Genomic DNA, 20,480 nt, shown 5'->3' on the forward strand with positions numbered 1-20,480 from the left:
TTTCATGGGACATGGAACTGACAACCCCATCCCTGTATAAGAAAAAATAATAATGGATGTCAAGAACTCCCCTTGTGGAAAGGCCTAGTTCCATTATGGAACGTTGTGCCACCATTATTATTATTATTATGAAGCTTGGAATCGTACGAAACATGGGCACTTTCTCCTAGTTCTTTTTATCATTTTTTCTGTGTAACAGTCTCACAATCCAATTTGAAATTCACACCTGAAACTATTCAATTCCATACCAGAATCAATTTCCATATCAAACCCGGGTTTGGTCAAAAAATCAATACGTTCATAAAACTGTGAGAAAATTTAATAATAGGGCCAGAGAAGTCGCGTAAGGTAAAATTATATGTACTCCGAAGAACGTGGAATTCCGATCAAACAAATAATCTAGTAACATTGAGTAATTATGCAATTCTCAAGATACTTTTAAAATTCCTTATTGATTTTTTACAAGTTTTAAAATTCTCAACTTTCTCTTGAAGATTCGAAGAAAGTTTTGTGAACTTAAAATTGGTTTGTTTGCAACTCCGCATTGCCCGAAATTCTGAATTCTTTCAAAAGGGAAAATTTTACAATGCACAGAATCAATGGAATTCCTTTGGATAATGACGTTCTTTCTTTCTTGAAATCATCTTAATTTTATGATTTTTCTAATAAACACACTTCGAGAATAAAAGTTAAAACTCATTTAGAATAGATGTTTCGTTTGTCATAATTATAAATTTACGTTTTAACAAAGGTATAATTAAATATTTAATTCTGCAATAAAAAAATTTTTAAGGTAATATACGCGTGATAAACCTAACGCAGTTTCGGCAGGTCATTTTCAACCAAAAAAAAATGTAGTTGCTGGTTTATTTACCGAAGTATATTTATTATCACATAATAGTAGTTATTTTCAGTGGAAAATTTCAGTGAAATATCATTAAATTATTTTTATAGCCTCATTAATTGCTGAATTTGTTACTAACATCATCACACTAGCATTTTTGCTAATTTTGCACTTTCCACATTCCAATTTTGTGCTAACAACTGCAAAAAGTTCATTTATGGCCGTGAAATTAGAGCAGTTTCTGTTAGTTTAGGACTTGTTTTATGTTTATATTGCCAACTTCCATTACGCATAGAAAATTACTACTATTAACCCTATTAACATAAATTCTATTTAATTTTTATTCAGCTTGACTGTGTTGAAATAAAGATTGTAAATAAAACAGAGAAGATGTGTTCATTTCAATTTTCTTATTTTGTAAATTTTTTCATTAAAATTACTTTATTTTTGATGCTTATGATAGAGGACAAATTGACCGATATTTCGATAGAATACCTTTCGTAAAATTTTATTATATTTTTTTAAATTTTTGTAGCTTTATTGTGGCTTTTTGGTCCTCTGCCATAACATTATCATCGACCATAACAAATAAGCATATGTTAATGTATCGAATATTAAATACAAAGTTCATTAAATTTATCAAAGAATTGGGAATTTCACAATAATAATAAAAATAATAATAAATGAATATAAAATAAATAAATTACCCAAATTTTTCTTCAGGCAATTTTTTTTTTAATTCCCTAATTAACAAAAATTATACGTCATATCGTAATAAGGCGTATTCAAAAAGCTCAACAAATGCAATAAAATCATAATTCATATTTCATATTTTGCGCATAAATGCATTTGCAGAATTTCCCAGCAGAATTTCCTATCATAAAATGATAAATTAGCGGTTGGGATTGAGAGGAAAAGCTGTGGAACAAAAATTAAATTTATATAGAGTAAAAACTAATAAATTATGCACAAACCACTAGAGGGTATATAGCTGCTAAACAGGAAAACTTTTCTCTTTCACGCTCTAAAAACTCCCATCAACTTTTATCACATGGACAACACAACCCATCCACAAATCCAATGAAGGTGTTGGCATTCAATCTCCAAGGATCAAGTAATTGGTATCGTTTGCACGCAAAAACACTTCCGGCGCCACTTCTGAGAACAGGTAATTATGCCATTCAAGTATTGAATTAATTTTCCAGGAAATGGATTTACTAATAACAAAACAACCCCCTTATAAGTGGCGAAAGTATATTAGATACTGAAAATGCTAAAAGGGTGGCAAATAGTCACACACACAGATAATTCAATAAATTTCACCAAAACCGTCCTCGTAGAGCTTTTGGGGGAGAAAAGCATATTCTATCGATTTCCATTGGGGACAACGCCTTTAATGGCTAGCAGAAGTTTCAGTGAATTAAAATGACTTTCCACTCATGAACAATTTGCGCCTTGTCATCCAAGACGAAGCATGTAAAAAAGGTGAAATTCAATAGAGGATATACTAGAGAGGAAAATTCATTTAACCCGTATGATGTAGAAGGAGAAATTTAATTCAATAGTTTTAAAACTTTCTCATTCATTCAACCCAATTTTGCTCAGTATAGGGTTATAGTACCCCATATAGGCATATAGTCTCTATCAGAACAAAGTCCAGCAAATCTGTTCTCGATGGACAAAATAGATAGAATTGGCTCGACACAATTTTTTACCCTTAAAATGCAACTCGCACTAACTATTTTCTATTTTAAATAGTTTTAGTACAGAATACCAACAAAAGAAAAAATCATTGAAATCGGTTAAAAAAAACGTTGGAGATAGAGTCCAGTCAATTTCGATATAGTAAGTGTCGGGGTATAGTGGAGTGGAATGGATACACTGAGATAAATCCGAAAAAGTTAAAATAACATTTCGGAAATGTTAATTTTACGAAATCGGTGTAAATATTATGCTTTTTAGGTGAATTATGGGTTAAAGTTACCCTTTTTCATGTTAATTTTACACTTAAAAGTGTTAAAGTTACGAGAAAAAGAAGTTAATCGAACCCCTTTTTTCTCGGTGTACGGATGTAACATATCGTTAGAAAGGCCCCGATCTTACTTAGATATGACATACTAAAGTATAGTATATACACAGAAAGTATAGTCCTGTGAGCTGTGAGATGAAAATAACCGAGGTCGGGCATCAACTGGTGGTGTAGCCCGACAAGATTTCTCTTGTTAAGGGTGTGTTGACATACTTATAGCTTAGGATCAACTGACTGTCAGCTTAGAGCATTATACCATCAGAAGGCATGATCGCTTTCTGCTATAAAAATACACAGCTACCACTCAAAAATAAAGCTAACTCTAGAGACAAGGTAGGGGAAACTGGGGCACCACCAAACACGGAGTACCACCAAACACTGAGATTTTTTAATCGGATATTCGACTTCAGAGGATAAGACCTATGGGAATTTATAGGCACTATAGGGATGCTTGTCCATTGAAGGAATGGTCGAGATAGTCCAAGTAGTTCAGAAATAAAAATTAGTGTTTGGTGGTACCCCATGTTTGGCGGTGCCCCAGTTTCCCCTACATTATGTACCCAATCAGTCTTTGGGAATTCATAATAAACCGGAAGGCAAACTGTGACCAATCGTGGCAATTGCAACCGTTTATTCCTATCGGAGTAGCTGGCCTAGAACACCGAGTTTACCAGCAAACGTCTGTTATGCCGGCTTCAGGCTGGAGGTTTAGCACAGTTCCCGAAGGTCTGAAAAATCTTAATAACAACCAATTTTATTGATTTTTCAAAATTTAATGAATCGTTTGTCCCAATATTCAATGCTAATCAGCAATTTCCTAGAAAAAATATGCTGGATGAGGATTTAGAGGAGTTAAGCCGGGTGGCTAAGCCTTAGGTCTGAAGCCCGTATTAGTCCTCCGCCACATTTGGAAGATGTTCATGGTCGATAACAAAGGCAAGATCAAGGCAAGATCCATAATTTAATTCAGTCATCTTGTCCTAGATCTGCCTACAGGTCCCTACTACTACTAGGTCACAATGGCTTGCAAAGCTTTTCAGGAGAATCTTTCGTCATTCATGCGCTGAACATTATCATACCATCGAGTTTGATTCGATTCTTAGCTGCTCACGAACGGTTACGTTCCCTACTCAACCTACCCGAGTGACTGGTTTAAAAACTTTTTAAAATTAACAAATATTTAAAAGGTACAATGTCGCTATTAAAATTTATGAATTTCTTAAAATATGCATGTAATATATTTTTCAATGTTTAAATTTTAAATTTTTCCTCTTTTCTAAGAAAAATTTATTGAGTATCCTACCCAACTACGTTCTTTGATAAACTACCAATAACGGTCGGTAGGTTTAGTATTAACCGGAGGTACCTCATTTCGGCAGCTTGTACTCACAATCTTACTCTCTCAGCCATTACTCAAATCTCGATATCAGCTGTAATCGATCTCAGCTAAGATCGATTTTTCGATTTTAGCACCTCTAGTGGTGATGGTATGAAATTAATGAATTTGGAAGAATTGTAGCATTTACGAGAGCTTTCAAAAGCACCACACTGAATTGAATTATTGAAATTATAACCAAAACTAGAATCACTTTAGGATTCATTTTTCGATTCCTTATAGCATGAGTCAGGGAGACGGGAGGCTAAGTTTCTTTTAACCGAAAGCTCTTAGGACCACTTATAACACACTGAAATTTGAGACCGATCCATGGAGTAGGGGACGAGCTATTGAGAAAAATAAATTTGGGGATGCTTAAAAAATGTTCAAATATGGAAGAATGAGGGTAGATCAATATATCAGATTTTACCATCTAATTTTGTCTAACCGATATTCAAATTCTAAACCCGCTGGTCAATATTTCTTTTCATTTTCGCTCCAGAAGCGTTTGAATGAACTCTGTAGACCTGCCTAAAAAAATAAATTTTTAGCGGATATTGTATTCGTGACCAATAATGGCCTAGACACACTACTTATCATTTAATTAAACCGAAATACGGCTTAACGTACTTATAATCAAAATAATGATTTGACCAAATTCCCATCAGTTTGGCACTAACTAAGCCGTTTTTCGGGTTAAGCCGAGAGACGAACTAGTCAGAAACTGATGGAAATGCAATCTGATCATTATTTTGATTAAGTCGTCTCTCAGCTTAAGTCGTAAGTGTGTCTAGGGCATAAGACTAATAGATTTTGACTTAGTGTTAAAACGTGTATACGTAAAATATAAATAAATTGATCATGCTGCGGTCTATTACCAAATTTACAGATTTATAACTCTCATTTATCTTAAAATTTAAAGTTATAATTCTGAATAATCAATAATATTTTAAAACTTTGGAACGTTTTCCAGGACGTTTTCTTAAAACAGCAATAAGGTGTTCCTTGACCCTATTCTCTTAATATTTGGATTTAAACTCAACGGTACAAGAACAGTACAAAAACGTCTCATATTCATTAAATTTTCAGGTGAAAGAACCTCTTGGTTGTAACCTGTGGGTTTTATTTGCTCAATTGTCCAGTCAATTAGAAGGAAACGTTTCGTTCCCTGTTTTATATAATTAAATTTCAGTTAATATTTGTTAGATTTTCTTTCACATTCAATTAGCTTTTCGAGTCAAAGGATTATTCCCTAGAAACTCGTCATTTATTTCAATTGAGATAGCTCTTGCTTAAAAATTCTATTTAATTCGGTTGAATGGTTTTCAAAAAGCCAAAAAGCACACTATTAAGCGGATATATACTTCTTGCAAAGAATACTAAGAGAATTCTGAGCAATAAAATATTTTATTAGCACAGCGAGATTCTCAAATAAGATTATCCAAAAATAAAATATGATTTTGGGAATATAAATTCACAATGCATACACTAATATACCAATGGAAAATGTTAACATTGAAAATTTCTCTATAGCATCTAGTACAATTGCTTTACACAACATCATGAAATTGACAAATTCAATTTTCTCTTGGCAATACACAAAAGAATTCTCTAGCTTTTGCATGCAACATATTTATTAAATTTTCAATCCTTTTTATAGCTTCTCTGCAGAAAAATTCTTTCAGATGATTAGATTTCATCTGGAATGGCAAAAGCATTATACTTATACGGAAATTCTGTTTTTGCTCGTTTCTATTTTAAATATATTCACACAAATATATTCATTTCCCAACTTTATTTTAAAACATAACGACAGAAAGGAATCTGAGAAATGATAATAGTGCAAATAATTCCGCTATTAAATTTAACCTCAATCAAAATTACAATAGACAAATGGTTCTAGGAAAAACCCGTAAAATTAAACTTTCAAAATAAATGAATGAGCATTTTAGTTAGTAATATAAAATGTAATCTGCTAAAGGAGCATAAAATGTTTTAATAAACCATGAAATTTTTTTCTTGGTACGAAATCATTTGATTTAACTTAAATTCATCCGTAGAATCTTATGTATACTTAATTATATCCCCATGTAATTAAATGATTTATTTGGAAAGTAAAAAGTTTGTAAAAGTTTGCACCTTTTTCAAACTTTGTTCGTAACACAATCACTTGACAAACACGCCTTGTTCCTTTACAAACCTTTCTTTGTAGATTTTTGTTCGTCTGACAGAACTTTGTGAACAAATAGCAACATTTTATGAATATATTTCTGTGCGTTTACGAAAATTTACGAACAAATATTTGTAAAAGGACAAAAATACCGGTTGAGTTACCAATGTAACGGAAAATGTTTTTGAAAAGTTACAAAATTTTACAAACTTTTTATTATATTACGCCATTTACAATAAGTTCTTAAGTCCCAAGTGAGAATTCATAAACATTTACGAACAATTTTACGAAGTATTTTTCTATTTGTACAAATTTTTACATATTTTCCCATTGCATTGGGAATTCACAAACATTTACAAACTGTTTTAGGGTGGAGTCTACACTTATGGACACCGTGCAAGAATCTTAAGTTCTTACGTAAAACAGATTTCGAAAAGTTATAAAATTATTAGTTTATGAAGTAATTAACATTTTACTGCTCGAACTCAAAGAGAGAGCAGTTATATAATCGACTTCTTTTTCAACTTGTCACTGTTCTGGAGCTTAACCCTTTAACGACGAGACACTTTTTACGGACTGCAAATCAGCAATAAAAATTAAACTGAGAAACATAATTAATGATAAGTCTTACATCTAACCTTGGAAAGTCCAACAGGGCCTGCTGGGGTGTACTTTGCGCCTCTATGAACGATAGGGACAAAAACAGCCCAAAAATTTAAGTAACTTTTCTGACAATACCAATGAATAATATTTTTCGCTTTAATGAAAAATATTACGTATGAGTATTGTAGTTTTTATTCCCAAAAGGGTTTTGCTTAAAAAAACTGGAAGTATAAAAAATAAATAAAAATCAATTATGAATTTGAGAATTTAAAAATTCACCATTTTTGAGCATAAATATTTACTATATATCAAATAGGTAGAGACTTGCAAAAAATATTTTAGATTCCTTTAACCTTCTATTTTACAATTATGTACAAACATAAGAAAAAAATAACTTTAGGTAGTCAGGAAAAAATATTTTCTTTATGTGACACCGGTGTTACAATCGTCCTTAAAGGGTTAAACGGTACGAGATATCGACTTCCAGTCTTCGATGACCCCCAATTAAAAAACAAAATATCTCGACGTTTGTTTTTCCCTCTCCCCACTGCCCTCTATCCACTCCAAAAACCATGTTTTTTTTGTTTTTCTCAAATATGGCCCAAGCTTTTTCAGTGATTTTCGGATATGTTTTAGAGCTAGTCCAGGCGAATATTTCGTCAAAACATACCTATGACCGAAAAATTCGCCATTTTAAATTATTGAAGGTCAACCACTTTGGAGAGTCCATTTTTCAACCGATTTGGTTAAATTTGGATTTCTTGGAAAGGTATTGAAATTCTGAACCCGTTTGCATCGATCATAATCGGGGATGGATCGGGAAAGTAACGGTGATAGCTCTATTTAAAAAAAAAACTGTTTTTTTTAACTTTTCGAAATCTGTTTAATGTAATAACTCAAGATTTTTGTGTTGTCCATAAGTATTTACAGTGCCCGCTTTGTAATCCAGATGATTGGGAGACAATATGACAGCTGTCCGCTTCGTAATCCGGATGGATTTTTTGAATTTGTTCAACGTCTCGAAAATATAATACAAGATTTTCTTGTAGAATCAGAATAAAAATTTGAAAGAAGATTAAAAAGACATAATTAGATAATTCTATACTATAATAACTTCATTTATTAAACAAAAACATCACAGGATAATTTATTTTTATTGATGAAAACACATGCACACATGACCTGAAATTTTTTTTTAAATGTAACCGTCGATAACTCGTCCGGATTAGAGAGCGGGCACTGTATAACATCCATAAGTGTAGACTCCACCCTACAGTATATTTTTTATGTACATATTAAAGCTTTGAAGGTTTCAAAGCCCCAACCAATCAGAGATCGCGATATGGCCAAAATATTTCATGGAATGAAATATTTAATCGTATGAGACTAATGCTTTATTTTTCTAACAAAATTCGAAAGGTATCTATATCAGTCTTTGGTACATGTAATGAAACTAAAACTTGTACAATTTAATTTTTTTACGTGTATTAGATTATAAAAGTGTTATTGTAGAGGATACATTCTAAATTAGATCGTTAAGCACGACAAAATAGAGCCTGAGACGAAGCATTTCCATCATTTGGCTTTGGAGACTGGTCACCAATGCTGTGACGGCGGCGTACGCTCGGTTTGGGTGGTTATTATATAAACACATGATGGCAAAAAAAAATACAATAGAACACAATACAAATGCAATAATGAATTTTAAAGTCATTAACGTAAAGCTCTTACTGCAGATTAATTTATTAATAGAAAATTCTGTGAATAATCATATTGCAATAAATTAGAAAAGTTCGTAAAATTTTTCTCATTAACAACTCTATGTATACATTTTAATGTGTCAGTTTTCCTGTAAAAAAAATGTATCTTTTGTGTCTTCCAGGAGGTATTCGTGTAATTTTCCTTTCACTCCTAAACTAATTAGCTCGCCATTGGGATAAAATCTCTCTCGTGCCATGGAAACGTCCCAGTTGAAAGGTTCAAAAATAGAACGTGACAGTTCATAAAAAAACACCCTTAAATACATTGCAAAAAAAATATATAAATTATAATTGAGTTGGAAAAAAAAGAAGGCAATTCCTGGAAAGGTCCGGACATCCCACGATTTGTATATCTATGTAGGAATATAAAATTGGGAAAGAGAAAGAAAAGTTTCTGGAGGAGTCTTGAGGAAAGTTGCAAAAATTTTCTAGTGAGAAAGAGTCTTCCAGGTGCCATTTCAACCCATTTTCACTCACCTTTTTTTTCACCAACGACTCCTTTCCATTAATTCAGTTTGTGCAGTGGGTAAAAGTTCTTGAGAAAAAGTTTTTACCTATAGCTCTTGAGGGTCTCACACCACAATCAGTTAATTTATGATGGTGCAAACGAAGTCTGTGGATCCCTTTTTATGCCCCAAAACCTTTCTTGGTTCATATTTGGAATTAAAATATCTTCAACATTTGCAGCATCATCGACTGCAGTTTTTGTGAAACTGACACCACTTCTTGGCGCTCTAATGGGTGTCGTTGGGACACTCATCCTTGTGGTTGGATGCATCGTTGTCTGCATGAAGATGCGACGTGGAAAACAGGTGACTTTTCTAATATGCATAATAAGTGCTAAAAGCTCCACTTTTATCCTTTTCATCCTCTCTGTTATCCCCACACCAAGAATTTTTCCAAAATGCCAACGTGAAAATTGCTATAGTAAGGGAGTGAGGTATAATTTAGTGTAGGAGATGATGGGCAGGGTCAGTAAAAGCAGTTTTAAACACTGAGTTTGTTATTCTGACACTTAAAATGGGAGTTGACTGAAAAATACTGTAGTTTGCATTTCCTTTTATTTAATCCCTTGGATGAGTTTTTTTTTATGAATAATTTTAGACCACGCCCCTTTTCATACAATATTTTTGAACTTTCAGCATATAATAGAGTGATTACGTAGTTTTAAATTTTAAAGCATCAAACTAAGCCCATCGGTTCAATTTAGCATATGCACAATGCACAAATAACCACGCCCGTTAAAAAATAGCCACGCCTCTATACAATTTAAATTAAATAGTTTACTCTCAAATTTAAATTTTGCTCAGTAAAATTAAAAAATAAAGCAATCGACAATTAACTATATAAATTTATTTAGAACGTTGAGAATACAAATAAAATAATACAAACGATAAACCAGGGAGGTGACATTAGCTCTGAAAAATGCGACCAGTTTTAGTGTAATTTTTTTTCCTGTTTTCGTACACATTTCACGAGATATCTTCAAAACTACGTAGGTTGCCAATTTTGGGTTTTCAGTTGCATCTTCGTTATTAAATTGGCTTTTATTTTGTATTAGTATTTTTTGTTAATTAATTCTACAATGACAGAAAACAGCTAATAAACTCAAAAGTTTTTTCGGCTCGCTAGAAACATATGGGAAACATAGAAAATGTCTGCCCCTGCGATAAACCATGTGCTTCCAGCGCAATTGTACACAGATACCGCTCTCAAATCTCGCAACCCCAAAAGTGTTCGATTGAAATGCAAAATGAAATTGGTTAAGGTCGTGTAGAATGTTAAGTAGGGCATGTGGTCCCTAATATCTCAGTTGGTAAAGCACTAATCTACAGTAGGTGTCAAAAGTTTGTTGCCTCATGTATGTTCGAGAAACCGGTGCAAAAAAACGATAGAAAAAAAATACTTTTTATTTTTTTCTTTTCGCAAATTAGTTGCCTGTAATCCGTAAATCTTATTTATGTATTTCGGAAAAATTATTTAATTTTATTTCATATAAAAAATTATTGTTTTCCAAAAGTTGGTCATTTTTGAAAAATCTAAAGTTTGTTGCCTCATTTGAAAAGTTACTCAAAATGGTCAAAAACATGCAACCAACTTAAAATTAACCGGCTATATTTTGAGTTTATGTCATTTGAGAGGCAAATGGTGGGTTTGGACATTTCTAAAGTTGTCTATGGTAAATAAATGTCTATAAGAGTAATGATAAATAACAAGAAATAATCTGTTGGAATTAAAGGAGTTAAAGGAGTTAAAGGGTATGAAATCGTCCAGAGATACTGCCGGAATGAATCTGCGTCGTTAGTTGCTAGATTTTATGAAAAATCACAAAAGATTATACATAAAATATTCAAATATAGTAATGAGCTACGAGTACATTTGAAAAACGCTACTGGCAGACCTAGGGTATCGACTCAGAGGGTTGATAACAGCATTGTAAGTATCTCTGATAGTGACTCAATGATGTCTGCTTCATAAATTGAAAGACAGTTGGTTGCTGAAGGAACACAGGTCCTTACTGTTACAAAAACAAGCCCCTTTTGAAAGAAAATGGTAAGAATGTTTGGGTGGCTCACATTATTCCATTAGTAAACAAGATTAATCTGAATAAAAGGTTGTAGATTTACTTGAAACATGTTAAACAAGTAAAACTACAACCATTTTTCCAGATTACACTAGCTAACCAATGGAGTCACTATCAGTGATACTTATAATGCTGTTATCGACCTTCTGAGTCGAAACCTTAGGTCTGCCAGTAACGTTTTTTAGATGTGGTCGTACCTTATCACCATATATTTTGGCGATTTTATGAATATTTTGTAGAGATTTTCCATAAAATTAAACAATCCACGACGAAGATTCATTCCGGCAGTATATCTGGACAATTTTCCTCCTTTTAACTTTTTGTAATTTGCAATTTTTAACCTAAATTATAAATTATCAAAAAATAGATTATTTCTTGATATTTATCAATACTTTTATACACGTGTATTTACCATAGGCAACTTTAGCAACGTACAAACCTACCATTTCAAATGGCATAAACTCAAAATGTAACCGGTTTACATTAAGTTGGTTGCATGTTTTGATCATTTTAAATTAGTTCTTTAAATGAGGCAACAAACTTTTGATTTTTCAAAAATTACCAACTTTTGGAAAAAATAATTTTTTATATGAAATAAAATTAATTTTTTTTTAATATATAAATAAGATCTACGGATTACAGGCAACTAATTTGCAAAAAGTAAAATTCGAAGAAGTAATTTTTTCTATCATGTTTTGCACCTGGTTTCCCGATCATACGTGAGGAAACAAATTTTTGACACCTACTGTACTTCATGAGAGGTCTCTAGTCTCCAATTTGATTCTGGGTAGAGGCAGGAATTATTCCTATCGCCACTCCGGAAAAGACTGGATGATTTGTGTGTCACTTGCTCTGATTGACGATTCTTTGTACTTAAATACCATTAAAATTGAATAGAAAGTTCGTAAATTCTCACAACAAACGATAAGCGTTCAAGCAGCTCTCTGTTACTTTTTAGAAAGAGAAATTGGATAAGTCAGAGTAGGAGCAATTGGTATCCAAGCTAACTAAATCTTGTTTATTTCTCTGGGTTATAAAAAGTTCTCTGAAGCTTTTAGGACCACAAAAAAAACCTTAAAATAAATCACTATTAAAAACGAAATCTCCCTTAAACTATTCCACTAAAATATTTCCAAGTAAAAATTCCAAACTTCCAAAACCACATCCAATAAAGAAAATAGTTGTAAAGATATCTTTGACCTTTCTGGGCAATATTTCAGCAGAAACGAGATCATCGAACGACGGAAGCCAATACAGGTGATGTGGATAAGGATAAGGGAAGTGCTGAACCACTGAGCCGAAATATGGGAAGTCACTCGAGCATCGATGACAAGAATCCTGATGTTGTGCCACAGGAAAATAGCGAGGATGAATTTCTATCCGAGGAGAAGGCATTTGAACGACTCAACTCTGACCGAATTCTATACAATTCACGTCTAAACTCATCATCTCCTCCACCACTATCACCAGCCAGCTTTCCCAAGAATGTAAGAAAAATTTCCAATTCACTTGAGATTTTTCCTCTTCAAAATTCTGCCCACTTGACATACATACAACAAGTCAAGCAGCATTTTCTGGAAATTCTTCTCCATCCCCTATGTCTGCCCGAAAACCATCAAATTCCACCCCTTTTTACTTGGAAAATCAGGTGGTGTATTGTTACTAAATTCCCTGATGCCATGCTAGTTAGCTAATTTGTCTGACATTAGGGAAAATGCACGAAGCACCATCGTCTCATCAGCCAGATGGTCTGCAATTTTCAACTCCTCATTCTTTATTTAGTGGCCATAGAGGAAAGAGTAAATTTTTCGTTCGTGCCAAATTGATTTCAGCACTTTTTCTTGGGGAAATGGAGCCCAGACAATTTATTGCAATTTGGAGTAATGAATTTAGTAAGTTCCTTTAAATACAGCTTTAATTGCTGAATTTTAATTTTTTTAATTGCTAGATTTTTATGAGAAAACTGAAGGTCTTCCTGAAACGCAACTGCTTGATGGTGCTATTCCAATGAAAATAAAAATCTTTCTCTTGAACATTTTTTTAGTACATGACTGCTGTCTTGTGTTTCGGCGTTATCGACTTTTCTTTGTATCAGTTTCTGTTCTGTTTTCCCCAGTCGTCGTCTTGTTCCAAAATCACCGAATAGGGTAAATGTCCTAATTCAAAACCATTTCCAGACGCTTTAACTTTGACAGAAGTTTCATCATATTACGGCGTTATCACACTTGCACATTAAAATTTTAATGTGATTCACATTAATTGTCGCTTGGGAGCGTCGAAATATGTTATTTGTGTCTTTGAGTCACTTAATATTTGAGGTTTTTCTATTTATTGATAAATAAATGGACTTGGCCTGCAAAAATAAGTTTAAATTTACCTATAGCATAAATATTTTTCACATTAAAAAAATTAAAGAGAAAATCGCATTAATTTTTCGCATTAATGCTATAAATCAATTTATACCAAATTTTGCGGGTCAAGTCTACCTTTTTATCAACAAATAGATCAAATTTTGAATATAAAATTATTCAAACACACAAATTACACATTTGGACTCTCACCAGCAACAATTAATGTGAATCATATTAAAATTTTAATGCGCAAGTGTAATAACACAGTTAGGTCAACCCTCTAACGGTGTTTTCTTTAATATGCGAAAAAAAAGTTCTAAAACAATGTTTTCTAGGATAATTTAATTATGATCCAATTAAGTCGAAAAAACCATCCATTCTTCATTATCTCTTTTAGTTTAGGCGCTAGGTGAGAAAATATAAAAATTTTTTGTAACTTTTTTTGCTTCTAAAATTCACATTATTACATTTTTCAAATTTTTTAAATAAAATATACAAAGTAGAATGACATATCTTTCAGTAAAAAATAAATTTATTATAGTCAGATAACTTTAAATCGGTATTTTTTATCGAAATTGGAAATGAGTTTTTTTTGCACAAATATTTTTTGTTGCTTTTTCTCTGACCTGTCACACAAAACTGGGAATAGTAACAAAACGAAGAGTCAAAATGAGTTCAAACTTTCAAGAGATCTTTATAAGACTATTACCGAGGACACTATAGCACTTTTAAATAAATAAAACCTTTATTGTCGCTGTAAATGTGTTTTTTGTGAAGACAGCCTGGAGGCGGTCTTACCCGTTAGAGGGTTAAGAAAAAATTGCTTCTTTGGTAAAAAAGGCTCTAGAGAGCGCATTTATTAGGCGAATGGGGTCATGTATAGGCTGGTTGGAAAGGTTTTGGATTTTCCGACAAAACTGAACTGAACTGAACCTCTTCCAATTGGTTTTGAACCGGTTCATAACCGATAACTAATTTTTATTCGAAATTCAATTATATTAGTCTTCAGTTATTTTGGACAATGTTTTGAGTGATTTATAAATCCGTTCAAATCGGTTATGAACCGGTAATTACCCGATTATGAACCGATAAGTAGTTTTTGACCAAAAAACAATTTTATGACTCTTAAAATAATTTTGTAGTATCTTTTGAGTGCTTTACAAATCGGTTGAGAAGCGGTAAACGGTAAATAATGCGAAAACACTTTTGAGGGACAGCATCTAAGTCACGAGTTCGAGCACTACGCAAAGCCTAGGACACTTTGCCACTCCTTTTTTAATTACAATTTTTCCATAGAAGTAAAGAAGCGCAGAGCAGATTTACAATCGAACAATTTCGAAGAGATTATACAATTTATTCGAAATTCAAGAATGAAAAACGGGATAAACTTATTGATTGAAGAAAATGAAGAGAAGCTTATTTTCTTCAGAATTAAATTCTCTTCTAGTTGATCTAAAATGGTCTTTCCAAACATTGTTAATATCTTTTACAGCATGATAAAATCAATATTTCACCCAAAAAGAAGTTTCTGATCCTTTTTTCATTCATTTAAATTCATTTTTAAAGGGTTAGCGAAGACTAGAAATTGATATCTCTTACCGTTTGACTTCTAGTCCGCTAACAAATTTCAAGCAATTTAATTTTCAGATAATTAAAATGTAACAATCTTATCTTAAAGTAATCTTCTTCGAAGTGTGAGAGTATCTTAAAGCTCATTAGTATACTTTTCTGTGTTATTTTAATGAGTATTAATTTTCAGCAACTCTTACAAGCAATAAGATATTTTCAAAATTGTTAGTAGAATATAAACTATATATTACAGATTTCTATTTATTATATTATGTAATTCCAGTGTACTTTAACATAATGATAAGAAGAAAAGATCTGTTTAAATTTATTATCACCATGAGAGTAATATGCATAAAGTTTTATATCTTCCCAACAGAGCATTAACCGGAACATCCCGGAAGATTTCCTTAATTGCATTCTAAATATTCTCTTGAAATATCCTACGTAAAATATTTATTGGGTTCCATGTAAACAGTTCCCGGAAAACAATGAACGGCCGCTGTAAGTTTCTCTTGTAGTGCTTTTTACGTCCAAAGTGGTGCTCAGAAAGAAATTATTGGTGCAATGTTGGAGAAAAAGGCACTTGAAATTTTTATATACTACTCCAACGAACCATCAAGAGATGATGGGTTTGCTGTGCAAGCTATAAAGATTCTTATAATGTATGCCAGAGAGCTAGGAGGAATCCGTTCGAGTTTATCTATTATAAAAATCCATCCTTGACAAAGGGAAGAATTGCTGTAATACAGATTCTGGAAAAATGTTCCATGTTTTGCTAGAAAGAACTCACAGAGAATATAATTTTTAATCCTCAATTCAGTTTTTTTGTCTTTTTTTGCGTCTACCAAATCCCTGCCTGAGCTGGGCTTGGGGATAGACGTCGGGATTGCTCAATTTTGAGTGAATTAAGGTGACTCCACTCTTGTAAGGTTTAAGTGAATTTCCCCGGAGATGTTGTGTAAGAATTTTCCAGAACTTGTATGTGTGTCATTATCCTGGCATTGACATTAATTAAATTTTCTCTATGTTGTTCTCTCTTGTATTTCTCCTGCAGTTTGGGGAATTATCCCTCACGACAAATCCCTCATTCACATTGTACAGCTCACCTCAGCGTCGGCCGCTGTATTCGCCGCCGCCCGTGACACTTCTAGCTCGATCGCCGCCAAATGTTTACAGCCGTAATCCTACACGTTACGGCATCTACGAAAGTCCTACGGCCGCATGTCCCAGTAGTGCTAATTTCGGCGGCTCTACCGTCCCTTTACTAAATAATGGCGGCGGCGCGACATCATTCACCTCCAGCACGGCCATAGGGAGTAATCTCGAGGACACTGCCGTTTCCTGAGACAAGGGGGGCTCGTCATGCCACCTCATTTGCATTGGCGAGCGCCCCGAACGCACAACAATCGTCTAAACCCATCCGCATACCCCATGCGGCAACATAAATCATCAACATATTTAAAATAAACTGTTAGATAGACAAAGTAATATCTATATTATTGTATTGAAAAGATTTCTATTGAAAAAGTCGAGAAACGAATTTACTACTGTTGTACTGTAACTGTTGAAGGCCAAGCCATGGCACAAACAGAGTTGAAAGCACTTCTTGATATTGTAGATTAATAATTTATTTTCTTTTTTTTCAGGTCTTTAATTTACAAAAAAACTTATTTCTAAAATTAAAATTGGAGCTTTAATATCTCGTTCATACAAATTGAACTTATATTAACTTAAGAGACTGAAGACCGAAACGAGATAAATAACTAAGCCAAGATACATTTTGTCGAAAACGAAATTAGCTAAGACATTACACCAAGTTATAAAAAACGCTCAATTATAAAGAATTACGATAGAACAAGAGGAACTACAGCGAATTTGAGCAAATTTGCTTCAAAATCAATCGTGATAATTGTCAACCAAATTTTTCTTCCTATTGCAAAAGAGCCGATTGAGCGAAAATCTACTGTAAAATTCACAAGAAATACAAGAGGATAACGATTTTTAAATTAGCAATTTTTAAAACTACGATTTATCAGCGTAAAAAACATCCATTACATATTCAAAAAGTTTAATTTTCTGGAATTTATTGATTTTCTGTTAATTGGCATTTTTATCCTCCAAATAATTCATGGTTTTCCACTCTTATACAGTAGGGGAGACTGGGGCAAAAAGTCACAAATCGAAAATTTCAAAATTCAATATCTTCCAAGATAAATAAGATAGCGGCTTAAAATTTTTACCACAAATAGCTTCCATAAACCTTCTTCGATGTTGTATGTTTCTTCGAATTCTAACAAGGAATTTAGAAAATAAAAAATCTCAAAATTTTTAGCCCTATTTTTAAAATATTTCCTTGAAGAATATCAATTATTACCAACTTATTATTCAAAATTTACACACTGATGATTATTTCCTAAATGACTTGGATTCCTTGAATACGAAGCCGCTATCTATTTTAGAATTTTACAAAGATCCTTCTATCAAGAAATCTTTTTATTCAAAACGACCACTTGGGGTAAAAAGTAACAAAAGGTATAGAGCGAAAAGTAAGAAAAACCGAAACAATTAATAATGTCTCACGGCAAAAAAACGTCAATGCCATGTGTCGCCGCTTGTTATTTGCATTGGTCAAACGATTTGCAGTCTTTTGTGTTTTTTTTTTTTCAAAGGTGTAGAGGAATAAACTTGCTATGAAAATATGTAATCTAGATATTTGTTTTAATTTGCGGAATCCCGTAACAAAGCGAATCAAAATATGATAATATCCCATGCCTGATACTATTTGCCCCAGCATTTTTTAGAACGGTCACAAAATTACCTTTTAGAAAATGGCTCGATAAACGTATTTCCTTACAAAATAGAAGAAAATTACTTTCACAAAGTTGTAGAGCGGTAAATTTCCTAGAAAACTGCGCTAATTGGAAATTTCTGGGGCGTTCAAGTACTTTGTAAAAAAAATAAAATATCCGTTTTGTGACTTTTTGCCCCAGTCTCCCCTGCAATTTCTTCCACAGCTGATTAATAAATAGCAAAGTGTTTTTTCTAAAATTTTCAATCCCTGTTATTTATGTATTAGAAATGGAAAAAGAAATATTTAAATGTGAGAAAGAAGCCCCTAGTGACCCAGTCATCCTTAAAGGTTTTATTCAACATTTTACGACTAGATGGAATGTGTCTTGGCTGACTGTTGCAACGTTTTCGCGCAGTTTTCTTTTTTTTAACAGTTTCTTTTATGATTTTTAGACTATTTATTCTATTATTTTCTGATCTCATGGAGATTCTGCTTAAAATATCAACCAACTTGCAATATTCTTCATATCAAGGAGTATGAAAAATGCGAACAACGTCAAAATGATGAATTTGTTATAGATAGATTTGAAAGACCTTAGAATTTCTGGAAAAACTAACAATTTTAAAACTTCTACAACAAACATTTTACGAATGACAAAGGGTAGATTACTGTTTTGTAACAGTTTTGCTAATTTGTTAATTTTGCACGGATTTGTCGATCTCGTGCCGGTATGCCAATTTAGAAGAATTTGCGCAGAAATTCTGCGGAAAATCCGTGGAAGTTCCAAGGAAATTCCGCAGATTTAAATGTTAGTATGCTCTTATGAACTATAACATTAATTTAAACTCGTATAACTCGTTTAAACGAACCACAGAGTTTAAACGACTCGCACGAATTTAAACGAACGCTATACTTCATAAGGGCAAACTTACATTTGAATCTGCTGATTCTTCGCTAAAATCGTGTTGGTCTGCCGACTTTTAGCTCCAGGTCAGCACAATTTTGCCGATTGCCGCTCACGGTCTACTCTGAGAGCCAATTATTCACCCCTTGACGAATGACATTTTTAGTCACCAACAATTACTCTCCTTTAAACATACTTTTGCTACTTCTACATGTCTCTTTCGGACATAAAAATTCAAACATTGGTTTTACTTATAAAATATTTTAAAACCAGAAATTATTGAGCTCTCTTAGTAGATACTGAACCAAAGAAACAAGCTCTTAATTCTTCCGGTGTTCGTCAGAAGGATATTCTTCTTTCAAATTAAAAGAGTCTGGTTTTTCTCCAAAGCTTTCAACCCTTGGTATGGGTCTTCTTCAGTGGGTCAATTTAGAAACTTTTGAATATTTGGAAAACGTCTAACGTCTGACTAATACTACGCATCGCCACATTCGCTCTAATCTTTCCCGGGGATTTTCACTGTTTTATTAATTTTTAATATTTTATTTGATTTTTTATATTTTTGATACTCTACGTGTTGTATCTTTCACTGTCGCTTTGTCTACTGAATTCTCTGGATTTTCCTTTTTCTGAAAGAAGAAATAAGAAAAAGAATAAGAAGAAAGGAAAATCCAGAGAATTCAGTAGACAAAGCGACAGTGAAAGATACAACACGTAGAGTATCAAAAATATCAAAAATCAAATAAAATAGTAAAAATTTATAAAACAGTGAAAATCCTCGGGAAAGATTAGAGCGAATGTGACGATGCGTAGTATTAGTCAGACGTTAGACGTTTTTCAAATATTTAAAAGTGTCTAAATTGACCCACTGAAGAAGACCCATACCAAGGGTTGAAAGCTTTGGAGAAAAACCAGATTCTTTTAATTTGAAAGAGGAATATCCTTCTGGCAAACACCGGAAGAATTGAGAGCATAAAGTTTCCTGTCAGATTCCAAAAGAAACAAAAAACAAGCCATTCCCAATTCCCATGCAAAGCGATTTGGAGAAAACGAGAAGAAAAAATTTAATTAAAAAATTGAACAGTTTCTTATATTCTGGACTTAGATTTTGAGTCTTAGTAAGAAGTTTTGATCTTAATAAAAATAACGGCCTAATATGTTTCTTTGACAAAAAGAAGAAGTCTAAGTAAGTCACGTCTAACCCTATCTAGAATTATCTCAGCTCTCCCCAGATTCCCAAGAAAAGCTATGCAAGCCATTGTGAGGAGGCGTCGACCTCGGGGCAGACCTAGGTCAAGGTGACTGAATCAAATTCAGAATTTTGCTTTGGAGCCCCTTGAGATCAAACCCGAACATCTTCCTAAAATGGCGGAGGATCGACAGACGTGGGCTGCTAAACTGGATATCATGGTCCTCCGACCCCAATAGGGATAAGCGGTTGAAAATGATAATGAGTCCAGCTTCCACAAACTACCCCGTGGCCCTCTAAAAAATTAGGCG

The 20,480-nt window shown here is 33.1% G+C and overlaps 1 protein-coding gene across 2 annotated transcripts in view; it reads left to right on the top strand.

Moving 5' to 3' along the window:
* LOC129803854 (uncharacterized) overlaps window positions 1-18,153 on the top strand; it is a 147,513-nt gene extending 129,360 nt beyond the window's left edge. The window contains exons 15-18 of one of the 2 annotated variants that reach the window (XM_055850669.1): window positions 1,931-2,012; window positions 9,469-9,593; window positions 12,586-12,852; window positions 16,340-18,153. In XM_055850669.1, the coding sequence (XP_055706644.1) occupies window positions 1,931-2,012; window positions 9,469-9,593; window positions 12,586-12,852; window positions 16,340-16,630 (765 nt within the window). In that variant the 3' untranslated portion in view covers window positions 16,631-18,153. The remainder of the gene's footprint in view (window positions 1-1,930; window positions 2,013-9,468; window positions 9,594-12,585; window positions 12,853-16,339) is intronic. The other variant, XM_055850670.1, reaches the window with a different exon arrangement.
* The last annotated feature ends 2,327 nt before the right edge of the window (window positions 18,154-20,480 follow it).

The sequence above is a fragment of the Phlebotomus papatasi genome, chromosome 2 (assembly GCF_024763615.1).
Source record: "Phlebotomus papatasi isolate M1 chromosome 2, Ppap_2.1, whole genome shotgun sequence".
In the NCBI taxonomy this organism is placed as follows: domain Eukaryota; kingdom Metazoa; phylum Arthropoda; class Insecta; order Diptera; family Psychodidae; genus Phlebotomus; species Phlebotomus papatasi.